The sequence below is a fragment of the Leucoraja erinacea genome, chromosome 1 (genome assembly GCF_028641065.1).
Source record: "Leucoraja erinacea ecotype New England chromosome 1, Leri_hhj_1, whole genome shotgun sequence".
Lineage (NCBI taxonomy): Eukaryota > Metazoa > Chordata > Chondrichthyes > Rajiformes > Rajidae > Leucoraja > Leucoraja erinaceus.
The window spans coordinates 159,863,106-159,884,986 of record NC_073377.1 but is presented as its reverse complement, the minus strand read 5'-3'; the positions used below and the strand labels follow the sequence as shown (position 1 = coordinate 159,884,986).

The 21,881-nt window shown below is 43.6% G+C and overlaps 1 protein-coding gene across 2 annotated transcripts in view; it reads left to right on the top strand.

Moving 5' to 3' along the window:
- The window catches only part of sh3d19 (SH3 domain containing 19), a 140,636-nt gene that overhangs the window by 89,474 nt on the left and 29,281 nt on the right, over positions 1-21,881 (top strand). For both annotated transcript variants that reach the window (XM_055646725.1, XM_055646716.1), the window contains exons 5-11: positions 1,649-1,796; positions 1,895-2,081; positions 4,531-5,541; positions 8,996-9,109; positions 11,444-11,535; positions 17,756-17,796; positions 20,170-20,428. In XM_055646725.1, the coding sequence (XP_055502700.1) occupies positions 1,649-1,796; positions 1,895-2,081; positions 4,531-5,541; positions 8,996-9,109; positions 11,444-11,535; positions 17,756-17,796; positions 20,170-20,428 (1,852 nt within the window). The remainder of the gene's footprint in view (positions 1-1,648; positions 1,797-1,894; positions 2,082-4,530; positions 5,542-8,995; positions 9,110-11,443; positions 11,536-17,755; positions 17,797-20,169; positions 20,429-21,881) is intronic.

Sequence of the window (21,881 nt, the reverse complement as noted above, 5' to 3'; positions counted from 1 at the left end):
CTCGACATAAGTTAATAGTCATTAAGCAATTACAAGCCCGACGCCTGACGTTGAGTATTTCCAGCACGTTTTGTTTTAATTTCATGTTTCAGCATCTGAAGATTTTGCTTTTTAATTTTTAATCTATTTTATAAAAGTATTTTCAGGAATATCTCCAACCAATGGCAAATGTCAAGTTTCATCTCATGTGTGTAGGATGCGGTACTGTTTTTATCGTGATAGCCCAAGTTGTAATGGTATCACCAGGGACTAACTTTACTGAACGTTTTTCCTTCCAATATTTTTAATATGTAAAAGAATATGTGTGTGTTTATGATTGTGTTTATAGTTTGTTTGGTTGTTTGTTTGTTTGTCTTTTTGCACAATGTCCGCGAGCATTGCCACTTTTCATTTCACTGCACATCCCGTATGTGTATGTGACGAATAAACTTGACTTGACTTGACTAAGTTACTGGCACTTTGTGCTTGTCAGCTGAGCACTTTCTAACAATGTGCAATTAATCTGGATCATAATGTAAACCTCAGCTGATTTATGGCACGGATCCAAATTATTGTGTTATGAAATCTTCCTCAGTGAGATGAATTATTCAAGCATTTTATTCAATGTAACAAAAAAAAAAAAAGAAGTTGTACATAAAATGTATTATGAAAATATATATTAGGCACTTTGGTGCCATATGACTGTGCTTACTTCTAATAAAATAAAATATTAAAAAAAAAAATTTAAAAAAAAACCAAAACATTTTATTATTATTTTTGCTTTTACAATTTGCTTAGTGATTTAAAATTTTTATTTTTTAACCGATTCCATTTTTGTAAACAACAAATGATGTATTCATGATACGTTAATAAGTCACAGGAGCAGAATTATGCCATTTTGACCCATCCAGTCCTACATCATTTAATCATGGCTGATCTATCTTTCCCTCTCAACCCCACTCTCCTGCCTTCTCCCCATAAACGTTGACACCCGTGCTAATTGAGAATCTCCCACTCTCCAGTTTAAAAATATTATCTACGGAGGGCGAATGAATAGCAATTATTTCCATCTTGGCCCAAAATATCGACTGTCCATTTCCCTCTATAGATGCCGTCTGCCCCGCAGAGTTCCTCCAACTGTTTGGAGACAGTAACGGATCCGCACTTGTTGAAATCTTGAGCAAAAACCAGATTGCTGGAGAAACTCGGCGGGTTGGGCACATCTTTGGAGGGAACTGGGCAGGCGGTGTAGAAGGAAAAGTGACCTGACCTTCACCTGTCCATTTACCTGCACATGTGCTGTTCGATTTGCTGGGATCCTCCAGCTGTTTTTTTTTTTTTTTTCCCCTCCAGAAGTTTGTTCTATTTTCTCCAATTTTCAGCACTTGTGGTCTCTTGCATCTCAATATTTTTATTGTAGTTCGCAAGCATTTGTTTTGTTTTTGGCAATTCCACTCGTACCTTGGTTTCTTCTTCTTCTTGCGTATGGCGGGCACAGCCTAAAGTTGTAGGACAACGTGTTCTATTTGATCTTACTTGATTGTGCACCCCAGTTTGATTGCATTCGTCCACGTGAAGGTTGCAATCTCCCACCCCATGTGCCTTGGTTTGAATATCAACAAATGCTGACTTTCTGGGACAATGAAAGAATGTTTCCATCTTTCCTCAGGAGGCCAGCCATTACAGTCTTATCTGCAGAGCCTATAGGACCAAGCCCTTGGTATCCCGGTGTTCCTGGGAACTGTGCTGGGACTGTTGGAGTGGGAGCATCATATCATCGGACTCTCTGGAGAATCGATGAGCCTGCTGCAGCTGAAGTGAGCAACCAGTTCACATAACAAACATGCCATGTCGTTATGTCATTTCCCAGATATTGTAATGACTGGTTATTTATGTTCTGAACATTGTTTTATAGCCTCCGCCTTCGTACGAGCAGGTGATCCGAGAGATCAGCCAGCAGCCTGGGCCCACTCCACCTGTCCCCAGGCATTCAACAGCTACCATCTCGACACAGACTGAATTCGACCAAGACTCTGACGATCTCGAGACAAGGAGCGCAGATGCTGATTTTGCAAGTGTGGGGGAGTATACTCCAGTGACAGGTGAGGATCCAGCATTTATTTCATTTTCCACGGGTTTTAAAGTTTTAATCAATATCTTTTTACAAGGTTTACAAGGATAATTCCCGGGATGGCGGGACTGTCGTATGCTGAGAGAATGGAGCAGCTGGGCTTGTACACTCTGGAGTTTAGAAGGATAAGAGGGGATCTCATTGAAACATATAAGACTGTTAAGGGCTTGGACACGTTAGAGGCAGGAAACATGTTCCCGATGTTGGGGGAGTCCAGAACCAGGGGCCACAGTTTAAGAATAAGGAGTAAGCCATTTAGAACGGAGACGAGGAAACACTTTTTCTCACAGAGAGCGGTGAGTCTGTGGATCTCTCTACCTCAGAGGGCGGTGGAGGCAGGTTCTCTGGATGCCTTCAAGAGAGAGCTAGATAGGGCTCTTAAAAATAGCGGAGTCAGGGGGTATGGGGAGAAGGCAGGAACGGGGTACTGATTGGGGATGATCAGCCATGATCACATTGAATGGCGGTGCTGGCTCAAAGGGCCGAATGGCCTACTCCTGCACCTACTGTCTATTATTGTCTATTGTCTTTTCTCCTCAAACGATTCTTCTTGACGATTTCCTGTTGCTTATTTACCAGCACCTTTCAGTGGCATGCTCCTGTTCTGTCAGTGTTAGCCATCACAAACTGAAGATAACTGGATCCAATTATGTTTTTATACAAAATATATAATTTATATATTTTGTGGTAATATATAAAAATATTTTATATATTTTCTACTACAAACCTACCAATTCCCCACAGTTATCTAGACTACAGTTCCTTATAGTTCCTTACAGTTATAGTGGTATATGGACATGGACACACTGATCTGTTTTGTCGTCAATGCCTACTATGTTCTGTTGTGCTGAAGCAAAGCAAGAATTTCATTGTGCTATCAGGGACACATGACAATAAACTCACTTGAACTTCTATCCTGCCTCTTGCTATTTCCTACTCTCAATCTCTCCTTCTCCGCCACATCTATTCCTAAGATGAGGCTTTCCATTTTAGGACACCCGAGATGTTCTTTAGTAGAGGAGCCCTACTCTCCCCTACTCTCCCCCCCCCTCCCCCTTCTCCCTTTCCCCCCCCCCACTCCCCCCCCCCCCCCCCCCCCCCCAGACGGAACAAGGTTAGACTTTCCCTGGTCCTCACCTTTCATCCCACCAGCCAACGCATCAATGTCCGATGTCCAACGTGATCCCACCACAGTCACATCTTCCCATCTCCACCTCTTTCTGCCTTCTGCAGAGCCCACTCCCTCCACAAATCCTTAGTTCACTCGTCCCTGTCTATCCAATCCACCCCTTCCCCAGGTACTTTCCCTGCAAACGCAAGAGATGTAACACTTGCCCCTATATACCTCCTCCCTCACTTCCATCCTGTGATCCCAGTAGTCTTTCCAGGTGAGACGGGTGCATGTTTAACCCCCCCCCCCCCCCCCCCCCCCCCCCCCCCCCCCCCCCCCCCCCCCCCCCCTCCCCCCTTCTCTCATCATTCTACATCCACCGTTCCCCAAAGTGACCTCCTGAACTACGGTGAGACCAAGTGCAGACTCGGCAGTTGTTTCACCGGACACTGTGTAGGTTGCCAAGGTCTGCTGGGCTTCCTGGTTGTTAACCATTTTAACTCCTTCCCATTAGGTCTCCTTCATTGCCAGAGGGAGGACAGACACAAAGTGGAGGAACTGCTTTCATATTCTGCTTGGTTAGCTTACAACCCAACAGTATGAACCTTGAATTCTCCAATTTTAGATAAACAACTTCCCCCCCCCCCCCCCTCCCTTCCCCCCCCCCCCCCCCCCCCCCCCCTCCACTGTGGCCCACTTGGATGAGTATCTGCTTTCCTCTTTCCCCTGCGTCCCCTTCCGCCAATAATCTTTCATCCAGCTTCATATTTCACACTTCTTATCTCAGACTTTTTTGTCATCTTTGTCCAATCTTCAGCCAGTCAAAATCCTCCCCACCGGCATCTACTCACCACTTGCCAGGCTTTGTCTGGCCCGCCACTTCTCTTTCTGCCCCCCCCCCCCCCCCCCCCCCCCCCCCCCCCCCCCCTACAGTCAGTTTTGAAGAAGTGTCTTGATCTAAAACCGTCACCTATCCATATTCTTCAGAGATGTTGCCTAACCTGCTCAGCACGTTGTGTCAGCATCTTGGCAAATCAAGGCAGGAGTCTGGTGAATCCAGATGACGTATGAAGAAGTGGGACATTTGTGGGCGTTTACTTCTTCTCATTGTTGCTGGTTCAACTCCCTGCTTAATAATACTGTGAGCGAACCTTCAGCGCTCAAACAGCAGCAAGTTAAGATGAAGACCAAGCACCACTTAGACGATAGACGGGAACCTAGCTGACACCAACGGATTTTTATTTTTAATATGTTTTCCGTTGTTTACAAGTATTGTTTTACAATTGACCCTATGTCTCTTTTGTTGTAGTTCCAGTGAAACCATCCAGATCCGCTGTGTGCCTCGTTCCCATCAGGGCAGAGGAAAATGAAGCACCTTTGATTTCAATAGAAAGTGACACAAGTCGGGAACAAAGTGTCCAAACAAACACTAATGTTGTGAAGCGCCCAATACCAAGGCCCAGGTCCTTAGGTAACTTGACCGTACTATTTCAAGAAATACAAATTGAACGTTCAGAGGGAGAGGTCAAAGGAAGCTTCTCTGAAGACAGTGTTTTGCAAGTCTGCCAAAATCCAATTGCCAAAGGTAGTTTTACCAGCCAAAACATCATGGGAGACAGCAGTGGGCAGGGCATCCTCTCCAGAATAAAGGCATTCGAAACTCAGAAGGATTCCGAAAATGTTGCCAACAATGCACAGTCGTCAAAAAGGCCGGAGGTTGTTCCACGGACTTTTGTGCCAAAGCCTGGTGTGGTCCAGGGGAGACCAACTGTGGCTCCAAAACCTTCCTTGGTCGACAGGACTTCGGGAGAACCCAATAACGGGGCTGAAGCCAAGCCTGTGGCGGCAGAGAGACAGGGACCTCTTCTGCCTCCAAAGCCACAAACAGGGGGTGCAGCTGTTGGACCCAAGCCTGAACCACCCAAGAAACCAAAGCCCAGCGTCTCTGCAGAATCAAAGCAGAACAATCAAACCTGCAACACTTTAGACCGTCGGGAGGAGGCACCTTCCGATTCGGTGGCTACCCAAATAGGAAGACCCGCAGTTAGGAAGAATCAAATGCCCATACCAGCACCAAGGCCAACAATGGCAAAACAGACCAACATTACTGAAAATCGTATTGCACCTTCTATAACACCTAAGCCTCCTGCATCTAGACCTTCAGTGCTACCCATAACAAAGACCTCAATGACGGAGACTGAGGAATCTTCAACTAACGTACAAATATCATCAAACAGTGCACGAGATCTGATAAGTTTTGATGACGATGTGACCCCTGCTATTCCAACAGGAGATAATGTGACCTCTCTTGTGACAGTAGGTAATGTACTATGAGCTTTGCTAGTTTTTTCAAGACTGCATTACATGTACCCACTGATGACACCATAGGAAAGAATATAATGTTGAAGCTAGAATTGTGTTTTTTTGGGGGTTTTTTTTTGCTCTTTTGCTTGAGGTGATTCATTTTTGGTTTAGTAGTTTCAGCAGCTCCTGATCCCAGTTGTGGATGTTATTTAGCATTTAGCAGTGGGGGAAAATAGATAGTCCTGTCCTCACTCCATGTCAGCTATCAGGCACTTCGGCCCAAGTTCCCTGGCACCAGGAATTGTACCAACACTATTTTGACTTCTCTTCTGCTTTCTTTTCACACAGAGAGTGGTGAATCTCTGGAACTCTCTGCCACAGAGGGTAGTTAAGGCCAGTTCATTGGCTATATTTAAGAGGGAGTTAGATGTTGCCCTTGTGGCTAAGGGGATCAGGGGGTATGGAGAGAAGGCAGGTACGGGATACTGAGTTGGATGATCAGCCATGATCATATTGAATGGCGGTGCAGGCTCGAAGGGCCGAATGGCTTACTCCTGCACCTAATTTCTATGTTTCTATGTTCTTCTACTTGGGTCTTAATAATCACAATTCACAATGATTTATAGTATTGAAGTATTATTTGCTGCACTTATTCTGTGCCGATGAGTCTCCACTAGAGATCATATGATCCCTATTTCCATGTGTTTCCAGTAACCTTCCTCATTTCGTAGTGAAAGGAGAAGGTCATATTTGAACAGAACAAAAGGTGGTGAGGAAGAGGCATTAGTTTAACACTGGATAGGTATCAGTACAGTTAAATGTAATATCCTCGAGAATTTGTTCCATTGGCATTTAATTAGCTATGAATTGTCTTATCTATTCCTGTGGCTGGGATGTATAAATAGTTTTCCTTCGATTGTTAATAAAATAAAACATTGTTTTGTTACGTTGCAATGGAGGACTGAAAACTTTGTGTCATAATTTGTTTTCACCTTCTCATGTTTTTACAAGGACTTGAGGCCTGAGCTATAGAGAGAGGTTGGACAGGCTAGGACTATATTCCTTATGCCCCTGTCCCACTTAGGAAACCTGAACGGAAACCTCTGGAGACTTTGCGCCCCACGCAAGGTCTCCGTGCGGTTCCCGGAGTTTTTTGTCAGTCTCCCTACCTGCTTCCACTACCTGCAACCTCCGGCAACCACCTGCAACCTCCGGGAACCGCACGGAAACCTTGGGTGGGGCGCAAAGTCTCGAGAGGTTTCCGTTCAGGTTTCCTAAGTGGGACAGGGGCATAAGAGTGCAGGAGGATGATGAGGGATCTTATAGAGGTGGATACGGGTAGATGCACAGATGATAGGGTAGATGCACAGATTAGGGGAATCAGGAGCCAGAGGACATACTGTAGGTTTGTTATAAGAGCGGAATGATTTAATAGTGACCTGAGGGGCAGCTTTTTCACATGGGGTGTGATATGGAATGAGCTGCCAGAGGAGCAGAGGTGGTAGTTGAAGCAAATTCTATAACAACATTTAAAAGACATTTGGGTAAGTACATGAATAGAAAAAAAGGGATATGGCCAAACACTAGCAAGTGGGACTAGTGTAGATGGGGCATCTTGGTCTATGATTCACAATGTCCCAAAACACTTTACAACCAGTGACTACTGGTCTTCAAATTGTAATTGCTCAGGCAGTCCTCTTCCATGTACATTCGTTCCTCTGGTTTCACATTTTGTGTCCCTTCTTTCCTTATCTCAAACCTTTTGTTGTTTAATCTCTGGCGTTTATCAACCCATCTGCCTCTCTATGTTCTCCAGAGATGCTGTCTGACCCACTAAATTCCTCCAGCACTTTGCGCCTTTTTCTGTAAACCAGCACCTGCGGTTCCCTGGGTCTACAATTCTGCGAGTAGTTAATGAATGTCCAGTTAATTTGCTTTTGGTGGTGTTGGTTGAGAAAGAATACCAAGCTTGGTATGAGAAGAGCAACCTAGAATTATTTCTGTAGCCCAATATGTTTTCCACGTCAAACTGAGTTTGTAGTCAGTTTAGACTCAAATTGACTGTTCTTCTAACAGTACAGCTCTCCACAGCGCTTCATTGCAACATCATGGAAACTGAACCACAAACCTCAACCTCAAAAAATTCTATCGTGAGAAAATTAATGCAGAAAAATGGCCATGTCCAATCCTTGTGCTAATTATACATCAAACTGATCACTAGCTTTGTTACTCGAATACTGTTTTAACCCTGTGAATGTGTGACAATTTTCAAAATGAGATCCCTTAAGTGAATGGCTTTTTAAAAAAATAAAAGTACAGAACTTATAATAATCCCCCTCAAGTGTAATATTTAATGCAAATTATGTTTTTGTTCCCAAACGTCCAAGTTTCAAGGTGATTGGTAACTTTCCAGGATAACTTCTTCTAATTCCTGTTCCTCCTTCCCATGGGATTTTCACTTGATGCTTTGAAGTTAAATAAATTACAATGGTCAGAATTGCAGTCAAGTATCAACACTCCATGTAATACACGCTAGAGAACTTTGGAAATGTTCTGCAACACAAAACTCCAGTAGACACTTGGTACAATATACAATGGAGATTGCATTCCCTCACCCAATTAACCATCCAGAAAACACTCTGCACCTTCCCATCTATTCCCTCTCACCAAACCTCTTTCCTCTATCCTTCCCTAACCCCTAAATTACATAGTCTTTTTCAGCTGCTGCTGGTGTTGCTGTGGCCTAACCTTCTCTTCTCTTGTGACAACCTCCCCACCCCTTGCATTCCAGAGTGCACACACTCAGATAACTAGGTTGGTGTAGTATAAACATTGATCACATTTTTTGGAAACTTTATTATTGAAAGAAAAATGCGTTGATTGATGTCTGGGCACTAAATGACAACTAAAGCGTGAATTCCTAACATAATTTGTAATTTGATTATGAAACCCAAACTGGCGTTCACTACTCGGGAGTGCGCTCTCCAGAATAAAATCTTAATGTTCATTTGGGGCACACACTTATTCCCACCGTGCTTTGCAAAGATGAACAGTTCTCTGACTATCCTGGTCAGTATTTATTCTGCAATTGGTACCACCAAAATCAAATATCAGCATTAATTAACCTTGCAGTTTAAAACTAGTTATTGATTTGCTTGCATTGAAGCAATGAAGACATTTGAGATCTGACATGTATATTAAAAATGACATGTTATGTCTTTTCTCTATTACTGACTCTTCACTATCACTCTGTGCTTTTCACTGTTATTCTTTTATGTTGTTCTTTTCTTTCTATAATGAGCTATCATGAGATTGAACAAGAAGTTTACTGTGCTTATCCGAAAATTAACACAGATTATTTTCAATTAATAGACCCCTTTCCGTTGTTATATATGGGTGATTAGTGATGAGACGAGATAACGGACATATCCGTATTTAATGCGATATCATGTTCTCCTCTGTCCCCACAGATCCTTTTCAGACTTTGCCGAGAAACAAGGCACCCCCCACTGATGCAATGCACAGTCGCCCACCTGTATTACGTAAACCTACAGTAATCCGCATACCTAACAAACTAAATAAAAGTAAGTGTTTTTGGTTTACATTCACAAAACTATTTTCTTTCTTCTCGCACTTCAGAACCTTGTAAAAGACACTTGGACTGGTGCAAGAATATAAAATGTTTCGTGGGATAGACAGGCCAAACATGGGCAAATGAGACTAGCTTAGATCTGACATCGTGGCTGGCATGGACAAGTTGGGCTGAAGGGCCTGGTTCTGAGCTGCATGACTATCTTTGACTATGTTCTTCCAGAAGTGTCAAATGGATGATCCACCTCATAAGATCCCCATCATTACAGAAGTCAGTCTTCAGTCAATTTGATTCACATCATGTGATATTAAGATGCAGCTCAGAGCACTTGATGCAACAAAGGCTCCTGAATGAACTGAGCTTCCAGCCAAGCCGTCCCCATGCAGTCATGACACTGGCCTAGACAGCAATGTTAGAAATTATCCCGGTATGGGCCCTATCTACAAAAACCAGGACAAATCCAATTTAGCTAATTACAGTCGAATCAGTCTACCTTCAATCACCAACAAATATCAGAAGGTGTCATCAGAAGGGCTATTACTCACTGAGGCCCAGCTTGGGATAACCCAGCTCCTGGAATTCCTCAGTGTTGTGCCCTAGCCCAACCATCTTCAACTGATCCATTAATATTTTTCATTCAATCGTCAGGTCAATAGTGGTGATGTTTGCACAAATGTTCAATGCCATTTCCAATGTGTCAGCAAATAAAAAATTCCGTGTCCTCATAATTACAAGTAATAATTGCACAACAGAAATGCTGGACAGTGATCATCTGAGTCACAAGAGAGTCTAACCACTATTCTCGACATTTAGCGGTATAATAACACTCATCACCGAGTAACCCATCGTCAACATTCTGAGGTAGACAAAAATGCTGGAGAAACTCAGCGGGTGAGGCAGCATCTATGGACCGAAGGAAATAAGCGACGTTTCGGGTCGAGACTCTTCTTTAGACTTTTCTTCAGAGTCATCTATTCCTTCGCTCCGTAGATGCTGTCTCACCCGCTGAGTTTCTCCAGCACTTTTGTCTACCTTCGATTTTCCAGCATCTGCAGTTCCTTCTTAAACCATCAACATTCTGAGGGTCACCATTGACCAGAAAATCAACTGGACAGTTACCTAAATATCATGGCAGCAAACCCAGGTCAGAAACTGCATATTCTGTGGTGAATGGCTTTTATTATAATAGGCTAAGACCTTTCCCAAATCTACCAGGCACAAGTGAGGAGCATGATGGAACATTCTGCATGTCTGGATGAGTGCGGCTCCAACAACTCTGAAACAGATCAGCGGCATTTAGAAAGAAGAAGCCCCATCCATTGTTGGGAACCCTGTCCGCCATTCTAAACGTTCATTCCATTAGCCACAACACAGTGTTGTACCATTCACGAATTGCCCTGCCGTTAGTCACCCAGGCAACACTTACCACCCCTGACCATCCCACGACCTCCACCAGCAAGATGACATGGATTAACAGTGAAGATAGACACAAAATGCTGGAGAATGAGTGCATGAGGAAAAACCATCTGCAGCTTCCCTCCAAGTTATGCATGATATTGACTTGGAAATATGTCATTGACCCTGCCCTGTTGCTGGGTCTAAATCCTATCGCACCCCACCCAGCAGCACTACACGATTGCAGCAGCTCAAAGTCAAATTTATCTGTCACATGCACCAACTAAGGTGCAGTGAAATGAATTTGCCAGCAGCAATACAGTTGAAAAAAATCCAACACCAAAATCCACCACAGCATTCTTCACTGTGGTGGAAGGCAACAAAGTTCAGTCAGTCCTCCTCCCTTGTTCATCCGCGGTCGGGGCCAAGAACCTGCCGTAGTCGCCGCTACAGACGGCCGGACGTACAGGCCTTCTCGTCGGGATGATTGAAACTCCGACATTGGTACGGTCGAACACACTCCGGGGCTTCGAGCGCCACTTTCCCTACCGGAGACCGCGGCTTCAGGATGCTATCGGCCGCAGATCAGCGGTCGGCCTGATGGAGAATAGAGAATAATTCTAGGTTGCTCTTCTCAAGAAGGCAGCTCAGTGATGCCTCCTCAAGACTCGGGCTATAAATGCTGGTTTTGACAGTGTCAACCCAAATCAATAAGCAAATAAATAAACATGAATAAATGAATAGATAGACAGACATAAATACATACATAAATTAATCAATATATATTTGGACATTGCTGAATATTTTGATAAAATAAAATTAGGCATCATTTCTGCTTTTTAGTTTGGAATCTAAATGAGTGTGACATTAGACTGATCTTTATTTTATATAGAATGTATGTTGACTATATTTTCCTTGTTCTTTTCACCAGCATCCTCAGAAAGCATTACAAGTCCTCCACCGCTCCCTGCTGAGACTCCTGTTGGTAACTTAATTGTAGAAAGGACTAAAACAGTGCCTATGGTAAGATGTGAATTGCCTGCACACTTACTGCTCTTTAACAACTGCATATCTTATGTTCACTCCGTTCAGAAGTGCAGATTTTATTTATGTAATAAGAATCTTAAGATACAGTTTATATTTAGTAGGTGGGTTGAGCCAATAATATTGAGATGGCTATGAACTTTGTCACAATGAGAAATAATGTTTTTCATTGATACTTCTGTGTGGTAAACAGAACATCCCAAACCCCCCCCCCCCCCCCACCCCAAATGTCTCCATGAAATGTCCCCCTTTCGCCCTTTTCGCCAAGGGCCACATCTAACTCCCTCTTAAATATAGCCAATGAACTGGCCTCAACTACCTTCTGTGGCAGAGAATTCCACAGATTCACCACTCTCTGTGTGAAAAATGTTTTTCTCATCTCGGCCCTAAAAGATTTACCCCTTATCCTTAAACTGTGACCCCTTGTTCTGGACTTCCCCAACGTCGGGAACAATCTTCCTGCATCTAGCCTGTCCAACCCCTTAAGAATTGTGTACGTTTCTATAAGATCCCCCCCCTCAATCTTCTAAATTCTAGCGAGTACAAGCCGAGTCTATCCGGTCTTTCTTCATATGAAATAAACTAAAGATGCTGCCTGGCCCACTGAGCTACTCCAGCATTTTGTGCCTGCCTATTATCATACATGTCCTGGGCAATGGTGATCTTCAACAAAAGTTGATTTACCCGTCTTTAATTTTCCTAAGTTGTTACCAATGTTTCTATTCTCCAGCGTCAGAGGCGACCAGGAATTCACTATTTACTGGAAGTTTCACTGGAAAAACCAAACAAATATGACGGCCTCAAAGCAATTCTGAGTCGAGGAAGTAATTCACTTCTTGGCTGCACAACAAGGAAAAATCACTATGTCAGAGCGTTTTGTAATATTCTGTACTTGCCGAGATTAGTGCACCTCCAGAAACTCAATGTCCTGGACAAAGTGACCCATTTGATTGGCACCCTATCTCTCATTTTATACATTCACTTTCTCACTATTAGAGGACAGTCTACAGTCTGACCAGTACATCTTGTCAATGGTACCTAAGTAGGTAGGTAACCAGATAAGGTCTCACTAGCACCTTCCAGATTCTCAACCTCCACTGTCTACAAGTTTCACTCTGTTTCATTCTATCCTGACTTGGGAAAGCTTTGCATTTCCTTCAGTGTCAACAACACAATATCCTGAACGCTCCTAGCAACTGCACTGCGGGACTTGGGTCTGGCCTTGACACGAGTGTGAAGCAACCAGATCATGTGTAGGAAGGAACTGCAAGATGCTGATTTAAACCAAAGGTAGACACAAAATGCTGGAGTAACTCAGCGGGACAGGCAGCATCTCTGGAAAGAAGGAATAGGTGACGTTTCGGGTTGAGACCCTACTTCGGACATCCGGTTTGATACAGTGCCCTCCATAATGTTTGGGACAAAGACCCATCATTTATTAATTATCCTCTGTAATCCACAATTTGAGATTTGTAATAGAAAAAATCACATGTGGTTAAAGTGCACATTGTCAGATGTATAAAAATACCCTTTAATAACATTTTGGTTTCACCATGTAGAAATTACAGCTGTGTTTATGCATAGTCCTCCCATTTCAGGGCAGCATAATGTTTGGGACACATGGCTACACAGGTGTTTGTAATTGCGCAGGTGTGTGTAAATGCCTCCTTAATGCAGGTATAATAGGCCTTTCCATTTTTCCCAGGAGGGGGTGGGCGGGGGAGAGAGAGAGAGTGTAAGTTAACTAAAATTAAATAATTCAATGTTCATAGTGAACACGGACACAAAATGTTGGTGTAACTCAGCAGGTAAGTCAGATCTGGGAAGAAAAACATAAAAAGCTGGAGCAAGTCAGCGTGTCAGGCAGCATCTCTGGAGAAAAAGTATAGGTGGCGATTCGAATCGGAACCCTTCTTCAGACATCCTAATCGGAATTGAGTCTGAAGATGTGTCTCGTCCCGAAACATCACCTATTTTTCTCCAGAGATGCTGCTTGACTCGCTGAGTTACTCCAGCTTTTTGTGTCTGTCTTCGTTTTAAACCAGCATGTGCAGTTCACTCCTTTACACGGGTCTCTGGAGAACATTGATTGGTAGCGTTCCGGACCCAGCTTCGGAAAGGCATCGATCATTGGTCGGCGAGGACTCCAAGCTGTATCTCTCAAAGAAGTACATGTGAAAAATTTCTCATGGACCATAAAAATGCGGGATCTTTCAGTAAAGTCCCTTTTAAAGATTATAGTTATTTTCTTGAATCTCATTAACATAACTCATGAATAAGTTGATGTCCATATGCGGATGCAAATCTTTATTTTTTAAATTCAATCCCACAGAAGACAATTTTTACTCACCTTCTGTCCCCTCTGTCCAGCTTCCGGGTTCACCGTTCGCAGGAGTTCCCACAGTACATGCAAGAGTCAGTACGGATATCGCACTGGCCACTACGTGCATATAATGTTGCAATGTTCAACCACAAGTGTACAAGTCACTCTTGGAGAAATTCAAGCTTGTTTGAATTTTCTCCCGAGTCACCAAGTTACACGAGTACCTGCCGTTAGCGCCACGGTGGTCCACGAATGCCGTACGGCTATCGCAAGAGGTTCCCGCGATGTTAACCCTGGCGTCAAGTCGCCCCGTGAAAAAGGGGTTTAAGAGAGCTCTCAGCACCTAGTCTTTGGCCTGAATTGGAGATGAATTCGATTTTAGTTTTTTCATCTACATTATAGAAGGACGAAGGCAGAGGTTTAAAGTAAGATGAAGGAAAATTAGGCAGGATTTGAAATCTGCCAGGCATTGCCCAAGGAGGTGGTGAAGACTGGTACTCATCACAATATTGAAGAAGTATTTACACAAACACTTGAAATGTCCTGGTGTAGAGGGCTATATATGGGCTGTGCTGGATAAATAGATGGGTACTGGACATGGTGGGCTCAAGCACCCGTTTCCAAGCTCTGTGACACCATCACCATTTCCTTCCCACATATGAAGATACAATGTTAACATCGGAGAGCTGTGATTGTTGTTCTGCTTGCCTGTTGTATATCGGTCTGTCTGTGGGTAGTTTCAGATGTTTCCTTTGAAATCGCAGGTTGGTTTCTGCATTTGCATTGAAATCCTTTCACAAACATCATGCAAGTGATTTAAGAGGAAAGGATTAAAATGTAATAGCAACAAGACACCAAGTAACATGCATAAACTGTTAATGTGAATCCATTATTGTGCCCAATTAGTTTTAGTGCCGTTGTAATTTGAAAAGTTGTGACAGAAGTGAGAAAACAAATAGCTCACACAATACTTGCTCATTAGTGAGTCCTGTTCTATTTTTCGGAAGGAATGGATTAATTTAACGTGAAGGAAACATAGAAACATAGAAATTAGGTGCAGGAGTAGGCCATTCGGCCCTTCGAGCCTGCACCGCCATTCAATATGATCATGGCTGATCATCCAACTCAGTATCCTGTACCTGCCTTCTCTCCATACCCCCTGATCCCATTAGCCACAAGGGCCACATCTAACTCCCTCTTTAATACAGCCAATTAACTGTGGCCTCAACTACCTTCTGTGGCAGAGAATTCCACAGATTCACCACTCTCTGTGTGAAAAATGTTTTCCTCATCTCGGTCCTAAAAGAATTCCCCCTTATCCTCAAACTGTGACCCCTTGTTCTGGACTTCCCCAACATCGGGAACAATCTTCCTGCATCTAGCTTGTCCAACCCCTTAAGAATTTTGTAAGTTTCTATAAGATCCCCCGTCAATCTTCTAAATTCTAGCGAGTACAAACCGAGTCTATCCAGTCTTTCTTCATATGAAAGTCCTGACATCCCAGGAATCAGTCTGGTGAACCTTCTCTGTACTCCCTCTATGGCAAGAATGTCCTACCTCAGATTAGGAGACCAAAACTGTAGGCAATACTCCAGGTGAGGTCTCACCAAGACTCTGTACAACTGCAGTAGATCCTCCCTGCTCCTATACTCAAATCCTTTTGCTATGAATGCTAACATACCATTCGCCTTCTTCACCGCCTGCTGCACCTGCATGCTTACTTTTAATGACTGGTGTACCATGACACCCAGGTCTCATTGCATCTCCCCCTTTCCTAATCGGCCACCATTCAGATAATTGTCTACTTTCCTGTTTTTGTCACCAAAGTGGATAACCTCACATTTATCCACATTATACTGCATCTGCCATGCATTTGCCCACTCACCCAGCCTATCCAAGTCACCTTGCAGCCTCCTAGCATCCTCCTCACAGCTAACACTGCCCCCCAGCTTCGTGCCATCAGCAAATTTGAAGATGTTGCATTCAATTCCCTCGTCCAAATCATTAATATATATCGTAAATAGCTGGGGTCCCAGCACTGAGCCTTGCGGTACCCCCACTATTCACTGCCTGCCATTGTGAAAAGGACCCGTTTACTCCTACTCTTTGCTTCCTGTCTGCCAGCCAGTTCTCTATCCACATCAATACTGAACCCCCAATACCGTGTGCTTTAAGTTTGTATGCTAATCTCTTGAGGTACATGAAGTATGGGACGGAAAGGACTGTTGTCATTGGACAGGCTAGATGCAGGAAAAATGTTCCTGATGTTGGGGGAGTCCAGAACCAGGGGTCACAGATTAAAAATAAGGGGTAGACTATTTAGGACAGAGATGAGGAAAAACATCTGCACCCAGAGAATTGTGAATCCGTGGAATTCTCTGCCACAAAAAGCGGTGGAGGCCAATTCACTGGATGTATTCAAGAGAGAGTTAGATATAGCTCTTAGGGCTAACGGAATCAAGGGATGTGGGGAGAAAGCAGAAATGGGGAACTGATATTGGATGATCAACCATGATCACATTGAGTAGCGATGGCTGGCTCAAAGGGCCGAATGGCCTACTCCTACGCCTATTTTCTGTGTTTCTCATGACAAACCCTTGATTCATCAGAGAGACAAGCACGGATGCAATGACAACACCCCCGTGCAAACACTGGCGCCTGCTGCATGAGATCGTCTGAGCAAGGAACTGCGAGAAGCCTGTTTCTTCTTTCATAATAATAATAATAATAATCTTTATTTATAAAGCACTTTAAACAACTGCAGTTGCCACAAAGTGCTGTACATGAGAACTCATGGACAAGAAGTTATTACAAAGCATTAAAAACCGTAAAACAAAGGACTATAAAACAGTAAAAATTAAAAGACATTAAAAGCACTAAAAACAGGAGCAATGTCTCAGCCAGTGTCGAAAGCCAGAGAATAAAAATGAGTTTTTAGGGTGGATTTGAAGATGGACAGTGAAGGGGCCTGTCTGATGTGCAACGGCAAGGTGTTCCAGAGTGCCGGGGCAGCAACAGAAAAGGCTCTATCCCCTCTGAGCTTCCGCTTAGACCTTGGTACCTCAAGGAGCAGCTGATCAGCTGACCTGAGGCACCGGGCAGGAGCGTATGGGTGGAGCAGCTCAGAGAGGTAAGGCGGGGCGAGCTCATTCAACGATTTAAAAACAAATAAAATAATTTCAAAATGAACTCGAAAGTGCACTGGGAGCCAGTGAAGGGAGGCCAGAATTGGCGTAATGTGCTCCCTCTTTCGAGTTCCGGTTAAGAGGCGAGCTGACCTGGACAGATCAGCTTAATCCCCTCTATTACCGTGGGAGTAACATCGTGAACCAAACCGACTGCTTTTTACATAACCTGTTTGATTCTTCTCCACTGATTCCAGTGGAAGAACAATTTAATAGTTTCCATAATGGAACAATTCATCTGGGGTTACCGACCAGGTGGTGACTTTGGGAACGGCTCATGAGCAGATCATTCAGACTAAACATGTTTCATCTGGATTTGTCAATCTTCAAAGAAATCTACGTGGCACGTAACGTGTTCTGATGTTGCAGTTAATCTAGATTCCTACAGTTGCGCATTCTCTGAATGCAGAGAATTAATTTAGTCCCTGTAAGCACGGATTGTTTCATGGTTGAACAGCCTTCCTGTCGTGAAATAGTCATTATAGTCAATAGGACTTGGATCCTCTGACTTCCATGGTATCTGCCTGTGGCCTGCGCTCCACTAAATCGCCACTAAACTGGATTACAGAATTTTGTGCTTGCTTGACTATATAAACAATGGGAACAGCATTTTGAATAAATTCAGACACCATTAGATAGACTGCAGGTATGATCAATTTCCTGTTTTTCACTTATTTTTTCAATGTTACAGGAGAATTACGATTTGCCAGGACCAGTTGCAAGCCAGCCTGTGTAAGTAAATGCACCTATAAAATAGCTGATACGAAATGAGACAAGTGACCCTGTACATGTCAAGGAAAGTAGGAAGGAACTGCAGATGCTGGTTTACATTGAAGATAGACACAATAGCAACAAACAATCTGCTGGAGGAACCCAGGGGGGGTGGTCAATGTCTCGGATTGAAAGCTTGCATCCACTACTGCAGGATTTCAAGCCAAAATGTCAGCAGTTTCTTCCCATCCCCCTCCCCCTTCCCGCCTGCAGATGGGGTACAGTTTTGGTCGCCCAATTAAAGGAAGGATGTCAACAAAATAGAGAGAGTACAGAGGAGATTTACTAGAATGTTGCCTGGGTTTCAGCAACTAAGTTACAGAGAAAGGTTGAATAAGTTAGGTCTTTATTCTCCCATTCTCAACAAATCCCCCTGTCCCCACTAGAAACATAGCAACATAGACAATAGGTGCAGGAGTAGGCCATTCGGCCCTTCGAGCCTGCACCGCCATTCAATATGATCATGGCTGATCATCCAACTCGGTTTCCCGTACCTGCCTTCTCTCCATACCCCCTGATCCCTTTAGCCACAAGGGCCACATCTAACTCCCTCTTAAATATAGCCAATGAACTGTGGCCTCAACTACCTTCTGTGGCAGAGAATTCCAGAGATTCACCACTCTCTGTGTAAAAAATGTTTTTCTCATCTCGGTCCTAAAATATTTCCGCCTGTGACCCCTTGTTCTGGACTTCCCCAACATCAGGAATAATCTTCCTGCATCCAGCCTGTCCAACCCCTTAAAAATTTTGTAAGTTTCTATAAAATCCCCCCTCAATCTTCTAAATTCTAGCGAGTACAAGCCGAGTCTATCCAGTGTTTAAGAAGGAACTGCAGATGCTGGAGAATCGAAGGTACACAAAAAAGCTGGAGAAACTCAGCGGGTGCAGCAGCATCTATGGAGCGAAGGAAATGGGCAACGTTTCGTCCCGAAACGTTGCCTATTTCCTTCGCTCCATAGATGCTGCTGCACCCGCTGAGTTTCTCCAGCTTTTTTGAGTCTATCCAGTTCCTGCTTCTTTGTAACATCCTCCCCTGTTCACAATATCCTCTCAGCAGCTCCACCCACCCCCACCCCATGCCTCTCGTGCTCTCTTGCCCCGCACCCTACAACCCAACCGCTGTCACTAATACCTTGTTGCCTCTCACATTGACTCAATTTACATTTTAATTCCGAGTGTATTTTCCCCCAGTGTCGTGTTCCGTAAAGGTCCCAAAGTCCTACCTTGAGAATAAATTACTTTTATTGACCTTAAGATGACTTTGTTCTTAATGATTTGGTCTCCATTTATCGACTTCTTACAAGCATATGATGCAACATAACCGTAGAAATGAACTGTTTCAGGATCGGGTGAAGGGTGGTCAAGAACAATAAATAGCTATTTCTCCTTCTGAAGAAAGATATGAAGAAAGACTGGATAGACTTGGTTTATACTCTCTAGAATTTAGAAGATTGAGAGGGGATCTTATAGAAACTTACAAAATTCTTAAGGGGTTGGACAGGCTAGATGCAGGAAGATTGTTCCCGATGTTAGGGAAGTCCAGGACAAGGGGTCACAGCTTAAGGATAAGGGGGAAATCCTTTAAAACCGAGATGAGAAGAACTTTTTTCACACAGAGAGTGGTGAATCTCTGGAACTCTCTGCCACAGAGGGTAGTTGAGGCCAGTTCATTGGCTATATTTAAGAGGGAGTTAGATGTGGCCCTTGTGGCTAAGGGGATCAGGGGGTATGGAGAGAAGGCAGGTACGGGATACTGAGTTGGATGATCAGCCATGATCATATTGAATGGCGGTGCAGGCTCGAAGGGCCGAATGGCCTACTCCTGCACCTAATTTCTATGTTTCTATGTTTCCTTCAGTCCCCTGTTTTCTATCTCCTCTTTCTCTCTCTCTATTTTCTCTCTTTTCTTCTTTCATTCACCTCACTGTACGATATCACTTACTTCTCTATTTTTGTACTATTCCCTTTCTTTTCCTCCATTTACTACTTAAAAAAAAAAAAAAAAAGAAGTTGTACACAAAATGGAACATGTCAATATATATTAGGTACCACATTATTGTACTTCTAATAAAATAAAAAAGAATAAAAGACTTTTTATGGCTATTGGCTTTCAGGCTCTTTGTAGTACATTTCCTTTGAAATGAAAAAGGTGGCCCCTGATTTTGAAGACATCTTTCAGCAGTATCTTATTAAAATGTAAAAACAATTCTGATGAAAGTAAAACGTTTGCATAGAACCGCAATTAACAAACTTTATGTTGGATCAAGTTGGAGTGATTTTAAGTGAGTGTATGGTGCCTTCAGACCCTGTGACTGCATCTTATTTATCTTCCAGGGCACGAGTGGGTAAAGTTCCTCCAGCCCGTCCTGCCCCGCACAAAGCCGGTCCAGCCCGACCTCCGCCGCCAAAAGTGTCCGCCGCTCCTAACCAGCTCCGTCATGCTTCATCCGAGCAAAAAATAAACAAAATCGTCGGCAAACAGAGCCCGGCTGCCACAGGGAAGGTTCGTCCAAAGAGTCAAGTGTTTCCAAAAAAAGGACCTGAGCTTCCACCTCGACCAACTCCTGGACATCGGCTCTATGACAAGTACATGGTAATTCATAGGGGGGGGCTTTAGCTGGAGTTGATAATGTGACCGGCTTGGAACCACAGCAGTAAACCTTTCTTTTTTCTTTTTTTTTCTAACCCTGTTTTTGTATTGTTATTATATGCACTCATTAATTTGCGGAAGGACATTCTTGCTATTGAGGGAGTGCAGCGTAGGTTTACAAGGTTAATTCCCGGGATGGCGGGACTGTCATATGCTGAGAGAATGGAGCAGCTGGGCTTGTACACTCTGGAGTTTAGAAGGATGAGAGGATATCTCATTGAAACATATAAGATTGTTAAGGGCTTGGACACACTAGGCAGGAAACATGAGAGAATGGAGCAGCTGGGCTTGGGGCCACTCTGGAGTTTAGAAGGAGGAGGAGGCCATTTAGAACTCAGACGAGGAAACACTTATTCTCAGAGAGTGGTGAGTGTGTGGAATTTTCTGCCTCAGAGGGCGGTGGAGGCAGGTTCTCTGGACACTTTCAAGAGAGAGCTAGATAGGGCTCTTAAAAATAGCGGAGTCAGGGGATATGGGGAGAAGGCAGGAACGGGTGGTACTGATTGGCGATGATCAGCCATGATCACTATTGAATGGCGGTGCTGGCTCGAAGGGCCAAATGGCCCACTCCTGCACCTGTTGTCTATTATCTATTAAGGTAAGATGTCAGTAACTTGTTCCATGAAGGAGGGACAGATTTCTGTCCAGTGACTGTTCTGTATCATGGCCTGAAAGGTGAAAATTGGTACATCACTGCCTGATCCTCACTGGATTCCAAATATACCCACTGTGTGGTCGTCAGAGATGTCCTGCTTGTCTTTATTCCATTCTCATCAGCCTGAGGCCAACTAAACTACTCTCCGACTGAGACCAATGCACTTGGTGCTAACCATGCACACAACCTGAGGGAGTTAGATGTGGCCCTTGTGGCTAAAGGGTTCAGGGGATATGGAGAGAAGGCAGGTACAGGATACTGAGTTGGATGATCAGCCATGATCATATTGATTGGCGGTGCAGGGCCGAATGGCCGAATGGCCTACTCCTGCACCTATTTTCTATGTTTCTATGAAACATTGACTGATGATTTAAAACTAATAATGACCAGAGTTGAAACTGAAAGTTGCGTCTTAATCGCTGTGCTTAGTTTTGGGTAGTTATTTTGCTCGTAATGAATTTTTTAATTTTATTTATGCGGTTTTTAATTAAAACATGGAAAAATAGAGGATGTCGGGGACCAGCCCTACAGTTATCCCATGATGGATTTAACAGATTTTCTCATTCATCCTCAGAAAGGTTCATTATTTCTCTCTATGCCATGCATGGGCTTTGGGAGCTTTTGTCGTCTCTTCGCAAGCGGTGACATCACATCTCACTCCTTTACCCTCACCTGTTTAAAAAACGGTGCCCAAAAAAATTAATCCCTGGATTCCTATACACACACCTCTTATAAAATTGT